The sequence below is a fragment of the Amblyomma maculatum genome, chromosome 1 (genome assembly GCF_055883805.1).
Source record: "Amblyomma maculatum isolate TAMU_Amacu chromosome 1, ASM5588380v1, whole genome shotgun sequence".
NCBI lineage: Eukaryota > Metazoa > Arthropoda > Arachnida > Ixodida > Ixodidae > Amblyomma > Amblyomma maculatum.
In genome coordinates this window covers 209,078,492-209,100,854 of record NC_139344.1, presented here as the reverse complement: position 1 = coordinate 209,100,854, position 22,363 = coordinate 209,078,492, and the positions used below count along the sequence as shown (strand labels likewise).

Below are 22,363 nucleotides of genomic sequence, written 5' to 3'. Positions count from 1 at the left end.
TCCGCGTCTGTCGCCCTCCTGAGGCTTTGTTCTCGGTGGCTTCTTCACCTGTTCGAGGCCCGGTTCTGTCGCGGTGTTATTACGTTGGCGCATGGCGTCCTGCCTGAGCGTGTTGGTGTAACATGGCCACCGGACTTGGAGGCAGTATTCATCCTCCGTGGTAGCAAATGCAAACACTTTTTTTTTTCGTGTTTTTGCGGCAATTTTCAGGGAACGGGAGTTCAGTTGGGGACGCCGGCGCTTGAGCGTGCTTCGTCTCTCTTTTGGCAGGTACAACAAGTGCATGAGCTGCTACAACCAGCTGCTGTCCATCCGGTCGTTCCTGCTCAAGCGGCAGACGATGCAGGGCAAGCTGGGCCACCTCTTCCGCGAGATGCACATCCTCATGCAGGGCCTCGAGTGAACTCTCCCTCGGCAGGACGCACTCAAAAACAATCCACCACCGACAGTGCCATCGTGTGAATACTTCACCACTCATGGGCCGCCTCCCGAGGAAGCTGTGCGGTGCGCTCCGGGCGAAGCTACGCGCGCACCTGTGCCCCTCCTCCCTTCGTCCTACTGCGGACGGAGGTGACTATCGCCGACGAAGAAAGGCAGCCGCCGCCTCGCCGACGCGGCCGCCGCTCGCGTCTCACACCGGTGCCTTTCGCGGCGGCCTTAACATAAGGAACACTGCACTGTGATAAGGAAGCCATGTTGTTGCAAGATGTTTATGTATTGCCATTTCCCGGCACCTTTAGTTTTATAGCATGGTCGCCATCTTTTTGCTATGCATGACTTTGTGTCGTTAAATTGTACAGCGGCTTTAATTTTTATTTTTATTTTTCGCGTAGTAGACCAGGCGCTTTATTAAGCAGCCTTCAGGAATTTTCTTGTCCTTTCTTTTTTTACCTTGTGCCGTCTTACTAAGCACTGATATATAATTCAGCTGTCAGGCCCTCCTCGTATTTTATCTGAACGCATGATGTCAGTTGGTTTTGTTTCACAGATGTCACGCAGTCAAGTAATTTAATTAATACCACGAACTGGAGATCGAACTGGCGAATGTGGAAGGTGGCAGCTTACAGCCTTCTCCGTGATGTCCTAAAGGACCACGGCAGCGCCAAAGCTGCGTGGAACTCATGAGACCTGCTGGGAAAATTCCAAACTTGTGCCGACTCAGACATCACGAGTGGAGTGGTTATGGTCACTGCTGCTGCCATCATGATGGCCGTGAGCACTAGGGTTGGTGTAAACGTGTGGGCGCTCGCAGATTAATCACATTCAGCTGTTTTAACTTTTCGACGTAGAAACAACTCGACGTTACTGTGTACAGCGTGCTGTTATAAAAGGTGTCTGTTCTGCTCTGTACGGCGTGTTGATGGGATCGTGTCCTGCGGTTTTCCTTGAATGAAACCGTAAATTGAAAAATAGTATATATTTAATGCGTTTGTGAGCGCTTTTAGCTTATTTGTCACGGCTGTTCAAGCGAATGTGTTGAAGTGTTGTGAACTTGCTTTACCCAAGTTTCTGTGAATCAGCGATGTCCTCTGTATTTTCTGAAATTTTGAAGCATGGCTTAATGGAATAGCGGTAGATTCTCGGCCTTAGAATAAGTATACGGGCTCTCCGATAAGTGTGCTGTCATTTCGAGAAAGCACATTGGGGCTGTGATGTCGTGGATTGAATTGATGCAGCCTGAAATCTCTCAGCTTCAGATCAGCGTGGTCTTCACTGGAAAGCTCTGAATGTTGGTAGTGTGGTATCCAGCTTTTTCTCCTCGCCCAATCCCTCGCGTACCTCAATTAAACTCCTCCACTGTTGGTGCTTTTCACCTCTGATCGAATGCCAACATTAAGGGCGCGTATTCGCTGGTCGCGTGACGCGAAATTTATGGAAGTGTTTTTCTTTTTTTTTTTCCCCTTTACAGTTACGTAATTAACGCAGCGTGTGTTGTATCAGTGCAAGCTGTGAAGAAGCAAACTTAAAACTGTTCGTCCACCTCCTATGTCTAGTAAATGCATGCAGAGGGCATAAAGTCCATGCGACTGCAGAAATGTTTATCATGAAGATGCAGCTGTAGGCTTTTCTGGCATGTGCTATCGGGGTCACATAAAACGTGAGCAAAGAAAGCTGAAATGAAAACAGCACAGCGAGAAGTTCACCGATATGAACGCCACTGTGTGGAAGTTTTATTTGCCCCCAACTTTATCTCCAGTGTTGCTTTTAGTTTTGAATTCCCGAGTATGCGTTTCATTTGACGTTGATGGTACATACACATGCTGCACACTGCAGCAGCATCCTTGCATGTGTCCCTCAGTGTGCAGGATGGCCGCATGCAGCAGTTGGCCGCAGGGGAACACTGGCTCGCTGTGCCCTCGTGAAATCTTCGCCAGCTAGCACACTGCACTGACGGTCATGAAGTTTTGCTAAATATCGCGCTGGTCAGCTGTCTGCGTGCTCAATCATTGGCAGTACTTTAAAAAGAGGGACATGTTCATTTATTGATGGAAACAACTGAACTGCGCCGACTGATGGGAAAGGAGAAGATACACACATACACTTATGTCTGTCTCCTGTTCCTTCCCGTCTGTTGGTATATTTTTTAGCCATTTCTGCCATTATGAACCAACTAGCGCAATTGGTCCTCTCCTTCGTTTAGTGAGCTTAGCGATAAATTAGCTTGAGGGATGTGTTTGAGCAGTGTGTATTTTTGCGTACAGTCGATGGAGCAATCGTAGTTTGAATGCCAGTAATTTTTTTACATCGCCGCTATCTTTACGTTGTAGAACGCATTTGTCACTAAATTCGGAAAATTTTTTAGAAGCACTACACTGTTCGCAACTGCTAGCCATCGGCTTCCCCTGATGTATTACTTTGCGTACAGAGCAAAGTCTGCGAACCTTTTTTGCGATGATTTGGGGTTGTGAAATGCATACGACGTCCCACCCACTGTATTGGATTGGATGATACGGCACGTTGTTTACGAAAACCTATAGTTGTGCATCCATAGGTTTCGGAAAGCATGCGCAATGTTATCGATGTGCGGATTTTATCTTACCCTACTCCATAATTGCTTCTGTAAGCTTTTTCTTGCGGTGCGATAACGTGAAGCGGATGCTGTCTGCTACTTCGCCGCTCCAACTTTTCACTCTCCTATCGACAGTAGTAAAACGTCCTGGTATCTGGCCCGGAAAGAGGTGCGTAACGTTGCTGTGGCTGGTTGGCGCAAGATTGTTTGATTGGTTTTAAGACGAAAACATTTAATGCCTCATTGTTGTGGGCAAATTGTGTCCCGCTTTTGCGGCGGCTCCGATTGGTCGAGACGCGATGACGTCACCAGCCGCCAAATTCGAAGCGACCAACCGGAAGTCTTATGCCCAATCACCATTGAATCGATACTTAAAAACTAACCTAATAAACCTAGTCTCCCACCGGGAAATCGAACTTCCATCTCTTTAATAAACCTCGTCTCCCACCGGGGAATCGAACCTCCGTCCCTTGGATCCCCAGCCCAGCGCTTTACCACTGCGCCACGCCTCGGATCCTGAAGCGTTCTTCATGATTCCCCTTGCGTACAGAGAGAATGATAGCGAGATTTCGCGAGTGACAGATACTGCGCCTTTCCTTTCCTGTAGACGAATTATAGAACATCGATGAACTTTAATGCGTTCAATGAAATGCTGGTTGTGTTCGACAAGGGGAGCGTGATGTACCGTCACGACAGGTCATGACGTCACAGGGCGATTAATGCATATACGAAGCTGACCCCACCGGGCGTCCGTGCGCCCTTTCATTTGCCGCCACCTCGAACGTCGCACCGCACAGCAAACAGAAGCAGACCCAGATGTCCAGGAGGCGCTCGTACAGCAAGTATCAGTGGCGTTTGAAATTGATTTACAGGATAGAAAAGGCGCCGTATCTGCCACAATTCTCCGCGTACACATGTACCATGCCATAAAGGAAGGGAGGAATGTGAAACAGTAGTCACCCTCTTTACTCGAAGCGTCATTCACCGCCACATTCGCAACAAATGCGTAGCAGAATGCGGCACTCAGGTTTTCGCCTTTCACCACTTTAGTCGCCAAAGTGTCTCGTAAATTTTGTAGGGTTAACGTCCCAAAGCGGCTCGCGCTATGAGGAAGCGCCGTAGTGGAGGGTTCTGGAAATTTCGACTACTTGTTAACTGACGTCGCTCAGTACGCGGGCGCCTTGCTTCTCGCCCCAACTGAAAAGTTCCGCGGCCGGGATTTGATCCCGCGTTCTTGGGTTCAGCAGTAGAGTTCCATAACCTTTGAGCCACCGCGGCGGGGTTTGCCTCAGGGACGCGGTGGCATCATCATGAAGCCTAACACTGCTGATATTTTGGTTACATACGATCATAGAAATGTCTGGACAAGATTTTTTTTTTTTTAATTTGTCAGGGACTGCTATGATTCACGTGTAAAGTGCCTGCCGTCAGCAGTGACCTTCATTCAGTCTAGTGATTGATTGAATCAGCGGAAGTGGCTTTAGCGTTCACTCACGGCGAAAAGCGTCGTTGGAATATCCTTCGATGAGGGAAGCGCTCATCGCAACGGAAACGCCCGGTTTGCCGAAGTTTTCTTGTACATGCTTCGACACTTTGGACAGGGCTACGGTAGCTCGCAGTTTCGAAGGATAACCGCTTTGTGAGCAATGTCTGGTTCGTTTAAATTCACGAAGTCGCGGTTATTAAAGATCCAAAGAAATTATTACGCTGGAAGGTCCTCGCAGCATTTTTGCCAATGAACGAAAGTATACTTTCGAACTTGTCGGATCTAATCGGTTTTCCGAGTTTGTCTGGTTTTGTTTGGGAAGAGCGGTTGACGCAGCTGCAGCGGTATCCATCCTTTCAACAATGAAGGAAAACTGTGCGAGGCTGCTTTTTTGTCGCAGCTGAATGTTCTTTTTGCAGTGATATCACGAAATCTCGCTCAAAAAATGTCAGCCGGTCCAAGCTTTCAATGCGAGTTTCGCCCTAAATTGTGCCCGAATGTTTTCACGCTCACAAAAACATTCGTTTTAATTCTAAGACTCCCTTTCGCTGTGGCATTGGGCCAGCCACGCATGCGGGACGGGCTGATGTCGGGGGATAATGCGGTCAGCTGTTGAGACGTCGCAAAGGAGATTCCGTGGTGAAAGGAATGTATAGTTATGGAGCCGGCGCAGTGAGGTGTTCGGTGTCACAGGTGTACAAATAGTCGTTCTGCAGAAGTGAAATATCCCGTGGAGTACGCTTTGTTGCACGGGCAGAGTGGCATGAATTGTCATCTTGCGGTAAACATTGGAAGTGAGGAGCTTGAGTGTGCATGTTAAAGCAGTTGCTGACATTCGCAACCATCTTGTTATTCCCTAGCAGGACAGAATTTGTTTTAAACAGTTACTCGTGCGTCGCAGGCCGTCTGCGCATATCCGTTGCCCCATGTGTAGTCTGCGCCCAAGAACAATTATTGCCATTCCCCAAGCAGTGAGTTAAGTTTAGGGAGCGCTGGTATTTGTGTCCGGAAGCTATTAGTGAGGTATGTGTCGGTTCTACAAAATGAGGTTATCGAGCTGTTGTCTGCGCTACGTAGCTCTCGAACTGTTAATTCTGCCCTCGCGTTTTTTTTTTTTTCGTTTTTTTTTTCGTCATGCATTGAATAACGCACTTGCACAACCTCTGGCTCTGTCGTCGGCTTCTTTGGAGCGTCAAACTCATAAAACATTTTGACCCGTGGGGCGTGACGCAACCGCAGACGTGTGTTCAGCCCTGTTATGGCTTTATGATGTCTTACTGCATGGCTGTAAATTTGCTTTGTCGTTTTCCTTTTTTTTTTTTTTTTCCTTGGAATACATGTGAGAGTGCGTGATTAAGTTAACGTGTGTTGTGGGATGCAGTGCTTGCCGACTGACAAATCGTGACTTCACGTGGCCTCTCTGACGCGTTTTGTTTTGTATGCATCGGGCCAGGCCGGGCTCTATAAAGCCGCCCCACTTTTTCAAAAGTTCGCCACATGGTGCTGTCACGAGGCAAAAGAAGCATCAAATGCATGTACAGAAGCATATACGCATTCCCCCTCGCAAACAGTGCGTCGCGCACTATTCAACAAAGCGACGGATGAAACAACGATGGGAGACATCATACGAAAGCGCGGTTACTGTAGATTGCGTATTTATTGTGTTTTTGTTGTCTTTGGGGGTCGTGCACTACCATGTTGAAATTCGCAGCCTTTCGCCGGCACTCTGTTATCGCTGAGAGCGGAACATTACGCGATCTGTTGATCGCGGCGCCGCAGGCTGGGCTGACAGCGAGCACTGTCTTGCCTTACGGCGGCCTTTTCCGATAACTTTGTCGCTGTAATCTTTGTGACGTTTTGAAACACCAGTGTGATCACGACTGCGTGACTCTTCTCCGTGTGGCCGCATGTGACACAAATGTACTGCCATTTTGGTTGATTCTGTTCCTCAAAACAAGGTCAGGTTAGCATCGCGGTTAGTAAGCGCACCTCCGTAGTCTAATTGCCACTGTGCCGTTTCAGCTGTCTTTTGCGTGTTGTACAGATGTGTTCGGGCTGGTAGTGAGAGGAACGACCACTTGTTTGTATTCGCTATTAGGGCTGGGCGGTCGCTCGAATAGTCGGCCAATTCTTGTGATGATTTATCGTTATGAATTTCGTGACTGACTAATCGGTTGAATTCACGTCGATCAAATGAGCCAAATGTGCCTTTCCAGAAACTCGTATGGAGTTTCCGCTATTCCGATAACTGACCTGCAGTCGTAATAATATACTAAATATTCGTCCGCTGTACGTGCTTGTGACATGGAATTATAAAAAAAAAAAAAAAAAAAAAAAATGTGCGGCTCTTTGTTGCACTCTGGAACTGCAGACTTGTCATGGTGGCGAGTGCGAGGCACCTATACCTCGCATATAACTTCTGCCGTTTGTTGGAATGTCTTCCTGGCTCCGTGCGAGTGTGTATTAAGCCAGGAGTCAGTTTACCTGCTAAACCCCCAAACTTATTTCTATCCCTAAATGGACTTGCCGTCCGTGTCCGAGGGGAGTTCATCTGTATGCTGTCGATGGCGGAGTTCTAAGAACGGTCGTACACAACATATATGTAGTCTTGTCCCTTCCCTTGTTAAGCGCGCGAATTAAGAACCGATTAACCAATTAGTCCATCGATCAGTGCCTGCCGCTTAATCTGGCTAAAATTTTATAGACGCCCAGCCCTAATTCGCATGCTTGGTTTTTTGGATGGGACGAGGCAGCTAGCGCTCTTTTCCTCGAAGGCGCTTTGTGTGAGCCTTTCGTCATGCTATGAGAATTGCCTTAGAAGTTGCTGGGAGTACCTCTTGTTACCGGGATTAAAAACAGTTTCCTGAATTGTTACACATTAGCCAGTTACTCAGTTGTCCCGACTGCTACATGAGGCGTCTCAAGTTGGGATATTACCGTTTTCTGGTCCATGTGATGCGCTGTTGTTCAAGGTGCGATGACTACTCCCAGACGCGGATTTTGCTGGGAAGTGCGCATCCGGACGGTTGCAAGGTTTCGCCATGCTTGGAGGCTTCATCTGCGCACTCCTCGTCTTTGAAGCCTGTTGTGTGTGTGTGTGCTGCGGACGGTCCGCCTGTGAGCGCTGCTGTAGCTTTGTGTGGTGCAGGGTGGGATATCTGTGGATTTTGCATTTGTTCACAAGAGTGTTTGCGTAGTATGTGCGTTTGTATGTCGCCTTCTTCAATGACCTCTGTGAGGTTCTTATGGATGCGAGCCTAGCATGCATCTGCCGATTCGTAGGGCCAACTTAGTCGCCTCTGGCTTTTCACCAGAACCAGATAATTTAACCATTTCACTTTCGGTGCGTCGTTGTGCTCGTGCACTTCGGGTCACCCTAATCACAGTCATAACCATTCCTTTGTAGACTCACCTTGTGTTTATTGCTTTTCATTACGTCTGCCTGGCACTGTTCATGGCAGATGTCGCCTGTTTTTAACCTGGCGACGGTGCGCCGTCATTGCGAGAGAACGAGAAGAAAATAAACGCGCTGTGACAACAAATTGGCTGCTGTGCATCTTTCTTCTGGACGATGCGTCCCACTCGGGTCACATTGACGCCGCACTGTGAGTCGTTCTTGGCTGCGTAATTATGGTGCATGAGTTTCAACCCTGGTGACATGTGTAGTAGTAGTGGTCTATTTAAACTAAGATGGCACGAAAGACGTTGCCAGTCCCTGCAATTGCTACCTGATATCTTGAGCACTCGAGCTGTGGCTGGCGGAAATTAAATGGGCGGAGCGGATATCGACGTAAAGTACAGGGGAGGAGCGGTATGGCAGTAAGGCTCAAAAATTGAGTATGCGCCGGTCGCGCGCGAGGGTCCAGGCACTGTACAAAACAAAACTGCTCGAGCGACCACTTCACTGCGAGTGATGGCTTAATAGCGCAGCGTATTGCACACGCGGTCGAGGTGGGGCGCCCGGATGCATGTCGTCCGATGTATCGCACACGAAGCGTTCTCGTCAGTGCGGCTGGCAAATAATCTGTTCGAAAGGAAGTGTTGCATTGTATTCGTGATTTGGTGCACGCGCCACGTAATGCTGTCATCGAGCCCCGTAGTTTAACGGCATTGTTTATTTGTATGTAGGCCTACGGCACTACGAACCAGATTATCAAAATGGGCTGTTTGGCGCGAACAAACTCATTCATACGTGGGAATCGTGGAATCTTTATGGCAGTACTCAGACATGGTCTGCTTGAGTGCGTGGTGCGTATTCCGGTGCACACGAGAACGCGGCGGGGCGCGGAAAACCGGAGCAGGCACTGGGAAGAACAGCGGGGTCACGGAGCGGGGTCCGTGCCGTCCAAGCTGAGCAGCGGGTGGCAGCTTGGCGCTGCGAACAGAACCGTTGCAGGGACGCGCCCGGACCCGATTAACGGGACCAATTACTATTGTCGTTGCCGACATTGTGACAAAAGCGCGTCGAAGCGGAACGCTGGCCCCACCGGGGAGCGTGACTCCTGCCAGAGAAGAGACGCGCCCTCGCGCACGCTCGCAGAACGGGCTGGCGGCGTTCTGTTTCGCCGAGCCTGAAAGGCCGGGGGCGGTTCCCCTCGCGTCGCGTGCGTGCGCCTCACTGTTTGCGCGCCGGCTGAAGCTAATCGCGCTCTGATGCGCTCGGCGGGCGGCCGCCGATCGGCTCTACTCTGACGTGCTCCTGCAAGACGCGGACAGCGCTCGGATGCGAGCGTTGCGCCTCGACGAGGATCTTGGTGCGCGCATCCGATTCATCGACCCTTCTGACCCGCGCGCACTTTCGCTTTCGGGCGCTCCTTTGTTGAGCTTCGCGGGCCAACTAGTCCCGAACATTCGTCGATGATAGATTGCTCGTTGCTCGGTCGCTTGACCTCTTCCACGGGTCGCAGAGACGTTAATCGAGCAGCACCCGAACAATGGCTTCTGAAATGGACTTAGGCGCTGTGAACGGACGCCCCTATGGCTTGGCACCGATAAACTTCGCACGTAACTCATTTTCTCCTTACCTTCCTAAGCATAGTGCTTTGCTAATAGAATGTCTTATACGGGAACTGTCTTCATTCGATTTCATGTCAGGAACGGACGCGCGCCGGTGTATTGGCAAGCAAACATTCGAAAGCTTTCAGCACAAGTTTTCGAGCACAATCGCAACTCGCCAGAAAAGCCACTCGCAATGGTGTATGAATAGGCAACAACCATAGCTTGCAGCGCATCATCCTTTGTTGTGCATTGCATTCCACGAGGCGGCGAGTATTATTCTACTCCAGGCCGCGCTCCATCGCCCCAACCACCTTTAAAATATTTTTTTTCTTTGGGACGACTCTGACCTTTAACATGGGTCATATTGACGCTTGAACACAGGTTATGTAGAGTCAACGTTTTCAGCATTGTGCTTGTTACTACGACGATAATATTATTTCTCAATCTCAGTTAGAAGGCTACCCCAGAACACTGAATATTCATGAAGGGTGCGGTTTCAGGTTGAAAAGAAAATGCTGGCGATAACGAGCCACGGCCACGATCCACGCGTCTTCTCAAGCTACCGACAATCTTATATATATACCATCATCAGAGTTCTTACTAAAGTAGCTCGCTGGCGTTAGTGATTCAGAAATATTTACGCGTTTTAGAAAATAATAGACGAGCGAGGCGCTTCGCAGTCTTATTCCGCACCGAAGTAACGTGTAAAACAAGCGTGCGTATGAACGCCGCACTCCCAATTGAAATTGGCCGATGGCCTACCGTTGGTAAACGACTGGGCAGAGCTCGGCAGCCGGTATCCTCGGCCAGCCAATGCATGCCCAGGGGTGGGCCCTGGCTGGCTGCCAATTACTTCAATTTATAGTTGACCAAAGACTGAGCCAATTATTAGCAAATGGCAGGGAATTAAGTCGTCACCCAATGCCGGCAGCCAAACATGGCCCAAAATAGGGCTGTGGTTGGCTGCCTACAATGTTGGCTAAGTAATACATATGTTTTTCAGTGAATGCATTTACGCAGTTTTCGCACAATGGCGGTAGAGTGAAGTTATTAAATAAAAATTACCAGCGACATATGAGCATGCCTTCTTTTTTCATTACTGCCGTCGCAAGCTTAAAAATGATTCAAATAACTTCTCTCGACTTGCGAGAATCACTAGCTTTGAAATGAACACCTCGTGTGGAGGATATATAAGCTTGCTATAAATTGCCGTGTGCGCACAGCGCGGTGGTGTCTTGTCCCGTAGTGTTTCCTTGAGGCAGTGTTTCCTGTACGATTGGCATGATGGGCCTGGTCGCATTGGAAATGATTGTGTTAATTAGGTTCACTGCCAGACATATGTTCCTTGCAATCTGTTGTCTTAAAAAGTCTATGTATTTGTTTCAACTTTGCAGAACATTCTGAGGGTCACCCATTTTTTTCGTGAAGAACATGCGTGTTTTGTTAAGGTTACAGACTGACAGTGATACTATTCGGAAAAAGTTTTGCGTTGCTAGAGCGGGTATTGTCAGCATAGTTTGACCTCCGACCGTGGCCCTATGTCGGCAGTCGTTGTTCAGCCGGTCTAAGGCCAATAACCAATCCCAACCTCGAACCAACTTTAGTAGTCATACGTGTGCCTAGGGTGACCAGGCTGCTTGTCGCCGTTGACCCTATAAAGGGCCAACATGAGGCCGTCTAGGTCGGCTGGTCTTGGGTCAGTAACCAATATCGACCTCGGTCCAACCTTAATGACCGAGTTTGGACCTAGGTCGGCCTATGTTGACGTTGGGCAAATATGGGGCCACTGGCGGTTGTTCAGTAGGGCTTCTACCGACATAACAGTAAGAACTGGGAATTTTTCGCTCTCTCCAGACAAGTTGACAATGTGATGTTTCCCGAGACAGCCTGCAACTGTGCTGCTTACCTGTTTACCTTTTTAAATGCGCATCCTGTGCATATGGTGTCCATGTTCATTGATTCAACACCATGCTATTCTGCTTGGACTGCTCTCTCCTGAGCAATTTAAATGGGTCTTTTTAACGCGACAGTGTTAAAAGCCCCGTTCGCAGAAAATCTGGTGTCGGTGTCGGCGAGCGTCCGCCGGCGTTGTGAGCGAAAAATCACGAGCAGAGCGCTGACAGGCGGTAGCTGGCGGCTGGCATGGCCGAGCACTAACTGGACCTGTAGAGCTTCCTGACATCATGTTTGGCAGGAGACCTCGGGGCCCTCCTTCCATATGGGAAGGTAATATCGGAATCAGCCTGCCAGGACCTTTGAATTTGCGGTACTCCTATGCCACTCAGACGCGTTCATAATGGTTGGTTAACGCAGAGCTTTATATGTGGGTTGGTTGCCTACGCTATCGCGTCATACCCTTAAAGGTGGAGCCTAACTGTCCCCTATAATTTTTTAAATGTTGGCTCATCTTTACCTCCTGGACCTGCGATCACTGCTGATATTTTCTTCATGATGCCGTGCTTGACGCATTGCGTGAGCGCCCGTTTCACTGGGTTAGCAATATAAAGGCCGTGATTCGAGCGAAGCCTTCAAGCCCCAGCACTCCGAGACGCTTCGCAGGTTTATCAGCGAGTCGAAGTGCATTAGGGAATAAAGATGGAAGAAAGGTTAGAACATGGGTGTCATCTAAGAAGGCAAATAAGGATGTCATTGCACGGCGCTGCTGTCTGTAGCAGCCTAAAGGTTCTAATATAGAGTCCCACTGTGAGTGGCACTTGGTTGACAGACTGCATACATTGTTCATAGCGCGCATGTTCGTTGGCGTAGTACGCTGGACATTCGAAGGGAATACAGTCTCAATTGAGCCGCAGCTGTATCGAAACGGTATCGTAGACTGTTCGTGAAGGCAGCACTGAGACGGAGACAATGATAAATTGTTTCTAGATGGCGCGGAAGCCCGAGTGGTAGTCTTGATTTGAGGTGTGGGTCGAGGCAAGGGAGAAAGAGATAATGATGACTTGACAAGTTCCAGAGGCGGCTCTTCTCATCCTGGGTATATCGTTTGGCGAGTTGAGACGCATCTGATTTAGTGAAGATGCACGCATAGTTATGACGCTGTCACCTTTGTGGGCCGCTTCGTCTGCTCTCTCATTGGCCAGAATGCCGCAGTAAGCCGGAATGCATTGAAAAATTAGTATGAAGCGCCCTGACCTCAGTAATACTGTCATAGTAGGTTTCTTCAGCGACAGGTCAAAGGAGTTTCAGAGTAGGGGAACCCAAGGCTCGGGGCCCCCAAGAAAATAGCGTGCCGCGGCGCAACGTTCGAGCCGACCGGCGAGTTTTAGAATGGGGTTTTCCCGACGCAGCGGATCGGGGCTTGCGTCGGTCGATTGCAGCGCCCAGACGGTAAACCGTGAACAGCATATAAATTTATAAAAGCCAACAACGCTATTTTATTAAACAGAAACTGCTGTCATTGTACAAAGCTATCTTAAAAATACCAGTTATATAAACGCTTTTCTTCAGACAAGACGAAATCGGCCAATCCTAACCAATCCAGGCTGAGCCGGGAAACCTCATTTGAACCTTCCGCTTTTTCCGACGCATGGTCCCCATAGCAACCAAACGAGGCGAACTCGCTAAGCCTAGTAGCTCGGTAAATCCGTAAGCAATCAGAAAGTATTGGGCGTTTTATCGCTTAAATTTGGTGGTGCGGGCATCATGAGACATAGCACAAGCCTTTCGTTTGCCTTGAACGCGTGACACCATGGAGCGGTAACGACGAATGTGTGCCGAGGCGAGCGGCCGCCGCTTGGCCGGACCCGCGCCGCCATTTTCCCCGACCCTATCCGGCGATAGGGTCCACGCTATTTCGCCGAGATACGGTGACCGTCTTCCACTGACCCAAAAACCCAAGGCCCGCTTGGGTTCTGCGCATGCGCACTCGCGCCCCGCTATTACCCTATCCCCCTAACCGATAGGGCCCCCTATTCTAAAACCCCCCATTAACGCATGCCGAGTTACTTGAAGAACCGGTTTTCAGCCGAAAACTATACTGCACACTTTTGAAAACACTAGACGACTTTTTGAAATGATAAAATGCGAAGAGGAATGGAAAACCGAAAGCGCCACCAGGAAAAAAGCCTAAAGGTAGCGCCACGCGAACCTTCACATTCGTGTCGCCTTTTCGTGCTTTTAATTTTGAGAAAGTCTAATTTTATTTGTCTATCTGTATTTCAACCAATGGCTTGTCCCGCATATTTTTAGTTCCGGGGTATTTCTGTCTCATTATCATTCGGGGCAGCTTCGTGAAAAGCAGGATGGTAAAGTTGTTAAAGAAGAAGAACAGACCAGTGCCACCTCAGCATTCCGCCATTCGGGAGTACCGTCGACGGCTGACGTGCGCACACATCGGCGGAAGCATTCCTCCTTCGCCAGAATCGGCCGTCTGTGCACGGACGTAGAGAACTGCAGTCAGCCTTCTCTTCAAGCCACTGAAACCTCGAAGGACATCGCGCCTTGCGCCCATGGAGCATGCAGAAGACGTTCCCTCTAGACCGCCGATGATTTACATATCATGGAGACTTTCGGTCGAACTGCCTTCTCCTGACGAGCACCTGCTTGCACCAGGACCTGATGCCGCAGCGAAAGCTGGCTCGTCGGAAATGAAGCCCCAACAAGGGCATGACAAACCTGAAGCGACGGCTTCGTCAACAGGCAAGCATGAGAAAAAAGGCAAAGCGTCGTCGAAGCGTCGAGGCAAGAAACGAGCGGCTTAGGGCTCGGGGGACCAAGACTCGGGAAGCAAAGTACCGTCACCGGTACAGGAGAAGCGAGTCCTGAGGAGGAGGACGTTCAAGCAGGCCAAGTAATGAACCAGTGCGACCGCAAGTGACCACATCCAGGCCACTTTGGGTGTGAGGGAGAAAAGTACGTAAACGCTGCGCTTTTGATGGTTCACCTTCAAGACAAACTCACGACGTTCTTCTGAAAGCAGCAGGATTAAACAAGGACACTGCCCAGTCATCGAACTCAATTGGCATAACTTCAATTCTATCGGACTTTAGGATATTAGCAGGTATTCATTAAGGTGCAGTTAATTAGGCGAGGACCTGGTTAAGAAAAACTTTAGACAATGTGGAGTTTGTGATGGGAGAGGCAAATGGGATCAACAGTGCATTGTGTAAACAACTGAAATAAATGCGGTGGCCGTAAACTTGGCTGGACCTATACTTTTGTCAATTCTGCTTGCAATAGACACTGCATGCGGAAGTTAGCGGTATACTCTGCGGCCTTCCCATGAAATTTTGGAACCGTGGCTTGTGAACACAAGGAGAAGACAATACGATCTCGCAGACCTTGATGACAGCGCTTTCAGAGGGCGCCGTGCCTGTTTTCGATATGCATTGGGTGCCTTCCATATACTATTTGTCCAAGCAAACTTTAGCCAAGGGTTAAAGAATAAATCATTTGAGATAGGCCAGAGAAACCACTTGTATGCAGCTGCCAGCCATCTGGCGCACCAGCCAATGCATGCCAGCCAATGCATGCCTAGGGGTGGACCCTGGTTGGCTGCCAATTGCTTCAATTAATAGTTGACCAAAGACTGAGCCAATTATCAGCAAAGGGCAGGGAATTAAGTCGTCACCCAATGCCTGCAGCCAAACATGGTCCAAAATAGGGCTGTGGTTGGCTGCCTACAATGTTGGCCAATTATTACGTATGTTTTTCAGAGAATGCATTTGCATAAGGTTCACTGCCAGACATATTTTTCTCGCAATCTGTTGTCTTAAAAAAGTATGTATTTGTTTCAGCTTTGCAGAACATTCTGAGGGTCACCCATTTTTTTCGTGAAGAACATGCGTGTTTTGTTAAGGTTACAGACTGACAGTGATACTATTCGGAAAAAGTTTTGCGTTGCTAGAGCGGGTATTGTCAGCATGGTTTGACCTCCGACCGTGGCCCAATGTCGGCAGTCGTTGTTCAGCCGGTCTAAGGCCAATGACCAATCCCAACCTCGAACCAACTTTAGTAGTCATACGTGTGCCTAGGCCGACCAGGCTGCTTGTCGCCGTTGACCCTATAAAGGGCCAACATGAGGCCGTCTAGGTCGGCTGGTCTTGGGTCAGTAACCAATATCGACCTCGGTCCAACCTTAATGACCGAGTTTGGACCTAGGTCGGCCTATGTTGACGTTGGGCAAATGTGGGGCCACTGGCGGTTGTTCAGTTGGGCTTCTACTGACATAAAAGTACGAACTGGCGGAGGAGTAGGGAATTTTTCGCTGTCTCCAGACATGTTGACAATGTGGTGTTTCCCGAGACAGCCTGCAACTGTGCTGCTTACCTGTTTACCTTTTTAAATGCGCATCCTGTGCATATGGTGTTCATGTTCATTGATTCAACACCATGCTATTCTGCTTGGACTGCTCTCTCCTGAGCAATTTAAATGGGTCTTTTTAACGCGACAGTGTTAAAAGCCCCGTTCGCAGAAAAAATCCGGTGTCGGTGTCGGCGAGCGTCCGCCGGCGTTGTGAGCGAACAATCACGAGCAGAGCGCTGACAGGCGGTAGCTGGCGGCTGGCATGGCCGAGACTAACTGGACCTGTAGAGCTTCCTGACATCATGTTTGGCAGGAGATCTCGGGGCCCTCCTTCCATATGGGAGGGTAATATCGGAATCAGCCTGCCAGGACCTTTGAATTTGCGGTACTCCTATGCCACTCAGACGCGTTCATAATGGTTGGTTAAAGCAGAGCTTTATATGTGGGTTGGTAGCCTACGCTATCGCGTCATACCCTTAAAGGTGGAGCCTAACTGTCCCCTATAATTTTTTAAATGTTGGCTCATCTTTACCTCCTGGACCTGCGATCACTGCTGATATTTTCTTCATGATGCCGTGCTTGACGCATTACGTGAGCGCCCGTTTCACTGGGTTAGCAATATAAAAGCCGTGATTCGAGCGAAGCCTTCAAGCCCCAGCACTCAGAGACGCTTCGCAGGTTTATCAGCGAGTCGAAGTGCATTAGGAAATAAAGATGGAAGAAATGTTTGAACGTGGCTATCATCTAAATAGGCAAATAAGGATGTCATTGCACGGCGCTGCTGTCTGTAGCAGCCTAAAAGTTCTAATATAGAGTCCCACTGTGAGTGGCACTTGGTTGACAGACTGCATACATTGTTCATAGCGCGCATATTCGTTGGCGTAGTACGCTGGACATTCGAAGGGAATACAGTCTCAATTGAGCCGCAGCTGTATCGAAACGGTATAGTAGACTGTTCGTAAAGGCAGCACTGAGACGGAGACAATGATAAATTGTTTCTAGATGACGCAGAAGCCCGAGTGGTAGTCTTGATTTGAGGTGTGGGTCGAGGCAAGGGAGAAAGAGATAATGATGACTTGACAAGTTCCAGAGGCGGCTCTTCTCATCCTGGGTATATCGTTTGGCGAGTTGAGACGCATCTGATTAAGTGAAGATGCACGCATAGTTATGACGCTGTCACCTTTGTGGGCCGCTTCGTCTGCTCTCTCATTGGCCAGAATGCCGCAGTGAGCCGGAATGCATTGAAAAATTGGGATAGGTCGCAGAGTAGTAGAAGCGCCCTGACCTCAGTAATATTATCATAGTCAGTTTCTTCAGCGACAGGTCAAAGGAGTTTTAGAGTAGGGGAACCCACGGCTTGGGGCCCCCAAGAAAATAGCGTGCCGCGGCGCAACGTTCGAGCCGACCGGCGAGTTTTAGAATAGGGTTTTCCCGACGCAGCGGAGCGGGGCTTTCGTCTGTTGATTGCAGCGTCCAGACGGTAAACCGTGAAAAGCAGTTTATATATATAAAAGCCAGCAACGCTATTTTATTAAACAGACTGCTGTCATTGTACAGATAAAGAAGAGGTGGCAGGAATACACAGAAGAACTGTACAAGAAGGACCCGAATGTGCAAACCCAACATAAGACGGTTGTGATTACTGATCTCGAGCCGGGCATCCTCAAGAGTGAAGTTGAATGGGCCTTAGCCAGCCTTGCTAAGAACAAAGCTAGCGGAATTGATGGCATTCCAGCTGAGTTGCTTCAAAACCTCAACCATTACGCTGTTAACATTCTGCATACATTATGTCAGAAGATTTGGACAACCCTGCAGTGGCCACAGGATTGGAGGAGGTCAGTTTACATCCTCATTCCAAAGAAAGGCAGTGCCAGAGATTGTTCCAACTACCGCACGATCGCGCTTATTTCGCATGCTAGCAAGGTGATGTTGAAAATCCTCCAAGGTGGGCTGCAGCAGTATGTGGATCGGGAGCTTCCGGACGTGCAAGCTGGGTTTCGCAAGGGCAGAGGAACTAGAGACCAAACTGCCAACCTTCGCTGGATCATGGAAAAAGCAAGAGAGTTCCAGAAACCCATCTACTTCGGCTTTATTGATTATGCGAAAGCGTTTGACTGCGTATATCACAGCAGATTGTGGCAAGCTCTCCAAGAGATGGGAGTTCCAATTTACCTCATCTGTCTCCTCAGGAACCTGTATGAAGGGCAAGAGGCGACAGTCAGAACTGGGCATGGTCTTACTGATTGGTTTCCGATTGAGAAAGGAGTGAGGCAAGGCTGCATACTGTCGCCCTGCCTATTTGACCTCTATGCGGAGTGCATCATGAGGAAGGCCGGCCTGGACGAGTCTTCAGCTGGAGTGAAGATTGCTGGAAAACGTATCAACAACCTTAGATATGCGGATGATACCACTTTAATGGCAGAAAGTGAAGTGGAACTCAAGAGACTTCTGATGCGCATACAAGAAGAGAGTGAGAAGTTTGGGCTTAAACTGAACATTAAAAAGACAAAGATCATGGCGTCTTGCCCTATCAAGTCCTGGAGCATCAATGGACAAGAAGTGGAAGCTGTGACAGATTTTCTGTTCTTGGGCTCCAAGATTACCTAGGAAGGAGACTGCAGCCATGAAATTAGGAGACGCCTGCTTCTGGGAAAGAGAGCAATGGTTAGCCTTAATTGACCGCCTAGTAAAGAGCAGAGACATTAGTCTGCCAACCAAGATCCGTATAACTCGTGCTATGGTCTTTCCAGTTGTGATGTATGGATGCGAGAGTTGGACTGTGGAAAAGGCTGACCGCCGAAGAATTGACGCGTTTGAATTGTGGTGCTGGCGAAGACTCTTGAGAGTTCCTTGGACTGCCAGAAGATCAAATCAGTCGATATTGTCGACCATGAACCCTGACTGCTCATTGGAGGGTCAAATTCTAAAGTTAAAGCCCAGCTACTTTGGTCATCTGATGAGAAGAGAGGAGTCGCTGGAGAAAGATTTGATGCTGGGAAAGGTTGAGGGTCGCCAGAGAAGGGGTAGGCAGCGAACGCGATGGTTAGATGGCATCCTCGAGGCACTGCAGATGAAGTTATGTGATGTTAGGAAGTAGTGAGAGACCGGAAAGCGTGGCGTGACATGGTCCATAGGGTCACGAAGAGTCGGACACGACTGAACTGGCTGTCATTGTACAAAGCTATCTTAAAAATACCAGTTATATAAACACTTTTTTTCAGACAAGACGAAATCGGCCAATCTTAACCAATCCAGGCTGAGCCGGGAAACCTCATTTGAACCTTTCGGGCTTTCCGACGCCTGGTCCTCATGGCAATCAAACGAGGCGAACTCGCTAAGCCTAGTAGCTCGGTAAATCCGGAAGCAATCAGAAAGTATGGGGCGTTTTATCGCTTAAATGTGGTGGTGCGGGCATCATGAGACATAGCACAAGCTTTGTTGGCCTTTCGTTTGCCTTGAACGCTTGACAACATGGAGCGGTAACGACGAATGTGTGCCCACTGCCGAGGCGAGCGGCCGCCGCTTGGCCGGACACGCGCCGCCATTTTTCCCGACCCTATCCGGCGATAGGGCCCACGCTATTTCGCCGAGATAGAGAGTGGCCGTCGTCCGCTGACCCAAAAACCCAAGGCCCGCTTGGGTTCTGCGCATGCGCACTCGCGCCCCGCTATTACCCTATCCCCCTAACCGATAGGGCCCCATATTCTAAAACCCCCTATTAACGCATGCCGAGTTACTTGAAGAACCAGTTTTCAGCCGAAAACTATACTGCACACTTTTGAGAGCACTAGACGACTTTTTGAAATGATAAAATGCAAAGAGGAATGGAAAACCGAAAGCACCACCAGGAAAAAAGCCTAAATGTAGCGCCACACGAACCTTCACATTCGTGTCGCCTTTTCGTGCTTTTAATTTTGAGAAAGTCTAATTTTATTTGTCTATCTGTATTTCAACCAATGGCTTGGCCCGCATATTTTTAGTTCCGGGGTATTTCTGTCTCTTTATCATTCGGGGCAGCATCGCGGAAAGCAGGATGGTAAAGTTGCTAAAGAAGAAGAACAGACCAGTGCCACCTCAGCATTCCGCCATTCGGGAGTACCGTCGACGGCTGACGTGCGCACACATTGGCGGAAGCATTCCTCCTTCGCCAGAATCGGCCGTCTGTGCACGGACGTAGAGAACTGCAGTCAGTCTTCTCTTCAAAGCCACTGAAACCTCGAAGGACATCGCGCCTTGCACCCATGGAGCATCCAGAAGACCGCAGCCGTGGCCCCGGGGTCGAGTACCCGCCTCGGCTATGGGAGGTAGTGGGTTCGACTCCCATTGCCGGCCCCCACCGGTTTTCTCAAATGGGTACAAGCCACGGCCCGGCCTGGTGCTCGGCTTACCAGGGCTCGTGGCTTGGAAAAGGAGCCCGCGCCTTCGAAGCCCAACTGTGTGAGCAGTTGGCTTCGGCGATCCCTCTGGATCTCCGATGATTTACATATCATGGAGACTTTCGGCCGAACAGCCTTCTCCTGACGAGCACCTGCTTGCACCAGGGCATGATGACGCAGAGAAAGCTGGCTCGTCGGAAATGAAGCCCCAACAAGAGCATGACAAACCTGAAGCGACGGCTTCGTCAACAGGCAAGCATGAGAAAAAAGGCAAAGCGTCGTCGAAGCGTCGAGGCAAGAAACGAGCGGCTTAGGGCTCGGGGGACCAAGCCTCGGGAAGCAAAGTACCGTCACCGGTACAGGAGAAGCGAGTCCTGAGGAGGAGGACGTTCAAGCAGGCCAAGTAATGAACCAGTGTTTCCGCAAGTAACCACAGCCAGTTTGGGTGTGAGTGAGAAAAGTGCGTAAACGCAGCGCTTTTGATGGTTCACCTTCACGACAAACTCAAAGGATGAAGTTCTTCGCCGACGTTCTTCTGAAAGCAGCAGCATTATAGACACTGCCCAGTCATCGAACTCAATTGGCATAACTTCGATTCTTTCAGACTTCAGGATATTAGCAGGTATTCAGAGGTGCAGTTAGAGGACCTGGTTAAGAAAAACTTTAGACAGTGTGGAGTTTGTGATGTGAGAGGCAAATGGGATCAACAGTGCATTGTGTAAACAACTGAAATAAATGCGGTGGCCGTAAAGTTGGCTGGACATATACTTTTGTCAATTCTGCTTGCAATAGACATGCATGCGGAAGTTAGCGGATACTCTGCGGCCTTCAGATGAAATTTTGGAACCGTGGCTTGTGAACACAAGGAGGAGACAATACGATCTCACTGACCTTCATGACAGCGCTTTCAGATAGCGCCGTGCCTGTTTTCGATATGTATTGGGTGCCTTATATACTATATGTCCAAGCAAACTTTAGCCAAGGGTTAAAATATAAAACATTTGAGATAGGTCAGAGAAACCACTTGTATGCAGCTGCCAGCCATCTGGGGCACCACAGGCATTTTATTTTATTTTGCAATTAACTGATTAGTAATTAAGATAATTTTTGTCATTTATTAAGTATTGCCTTTGGCCAATAAATGTGATTTGCGAAGTTGGAGGGCACCTTCGAAGACTGCCATTCCATTTATTTCAGGTAAAGAAAGCATCACGTTTTATAATGACGGCCTGTGGGGCGAGTTGGTTCTTGACCTGAAAAACGGAGCGAAGAAGACGACACAACAAAAAAAAAAGGACACCCCATGCGCCCACCGCGTGCATTTGGTGCGCATGTTGTGTCATTTTCTTTCTTGTGTCGTCTTCTTTGCGACGTAGAGGTTTTTACAGCCTCGCGTGTATCGTTTTTCCAAGCTCTAAAGAAAGCCCTCGTAAAAAAAAAAAAAAAGATATAAGCGACTAACGCATTCTTGCGCCACGATTATGGTGCTCTCAATCGTGGTTTTGCGAACGAAATTAGCTGCGTCCGTGAGTCGACAACCCAGTCCCAGTCTATGTTGGCGATGGTGGCAGCCAGCGCCACCGCAGACATATCGGCCTGCCGCCGCAACGGGACCGGGGAGTCAAGGCCGCCGCTGATTTCGTTCATTGAAACCTAGGTTGAGAGCAGCACAATCGTGGCGCACGAATGCGGCAGTCACGTGATATTTTGTTTATTTCGCCGGTTTTCTTTAGAGCTTGTAAAAGGATATACGTGGGGCTTTCCTTATCGGAAATAAGTGGAAGGAGTGTTTTGGAAGGGGCTCTGCAACTCTGCAAACTAATTTTTTGCCTAATGGCAATAGTTAGCAAATTAGCAAATTATCTTAATTATCAAAAAGGTAAATGCAAAACAAATTCCCTGCGCTGCGCCAGATGGCTGGCAGCTGTATACAAGTGGTTTCTGTGGCCCACCTCAAATGTTTCATTTTTTAACCAGTGCCTAAAGTTAGCTTGGACACTCTGATGCTGGCGTGCATGCTTGCTCGTACACTTCCGTTAGGCGCACATTTATGTATAAAACTCTCAACCGTGGTATAACCACTTTTGCTCACACCTGTGCACACTTGGCACATTCGATTCAATCCCGGACTATTTATTGACAGGGGTAACGACTTTTTTTCTTGGACAGCCCAGAAACTCCGTCCACTAGCACAGCTCATACAAAGTATAGTGCCGTGCTGGCGGTCATGCT

General features: G+C 49.0%; 1 protein-coding gene across 4 annotated transcripts in view; it reads left to right on the top strand.

Annotated features, from left to right (window-relative positions):
* The window catches only part of kat80 (katanin p80), a 200,365-nt gene extending 194,546 nt beyond the window's left edge, over window positions 1–5,819 (top strand). For all 4 annotated transcript variants that reach the window (XM_084590174.1, XM_084590172.1, XM_084590175.1 and 1 more), the window contains one exon: window positions 271–5,819. In XM_084590174.1, coding sequence (XP_084446300.1) covers window positions 271–403 — 133 coding nt within the window. In that variant the 3' untranslated portion in view covers window positions 404–5,819. The remainder of the gene's footprint in view (window positions 1–270) is intronic.
* The last annotated feature ends 16,544 nt before the right edge of the window (window positions 5,820–22,363 follow it).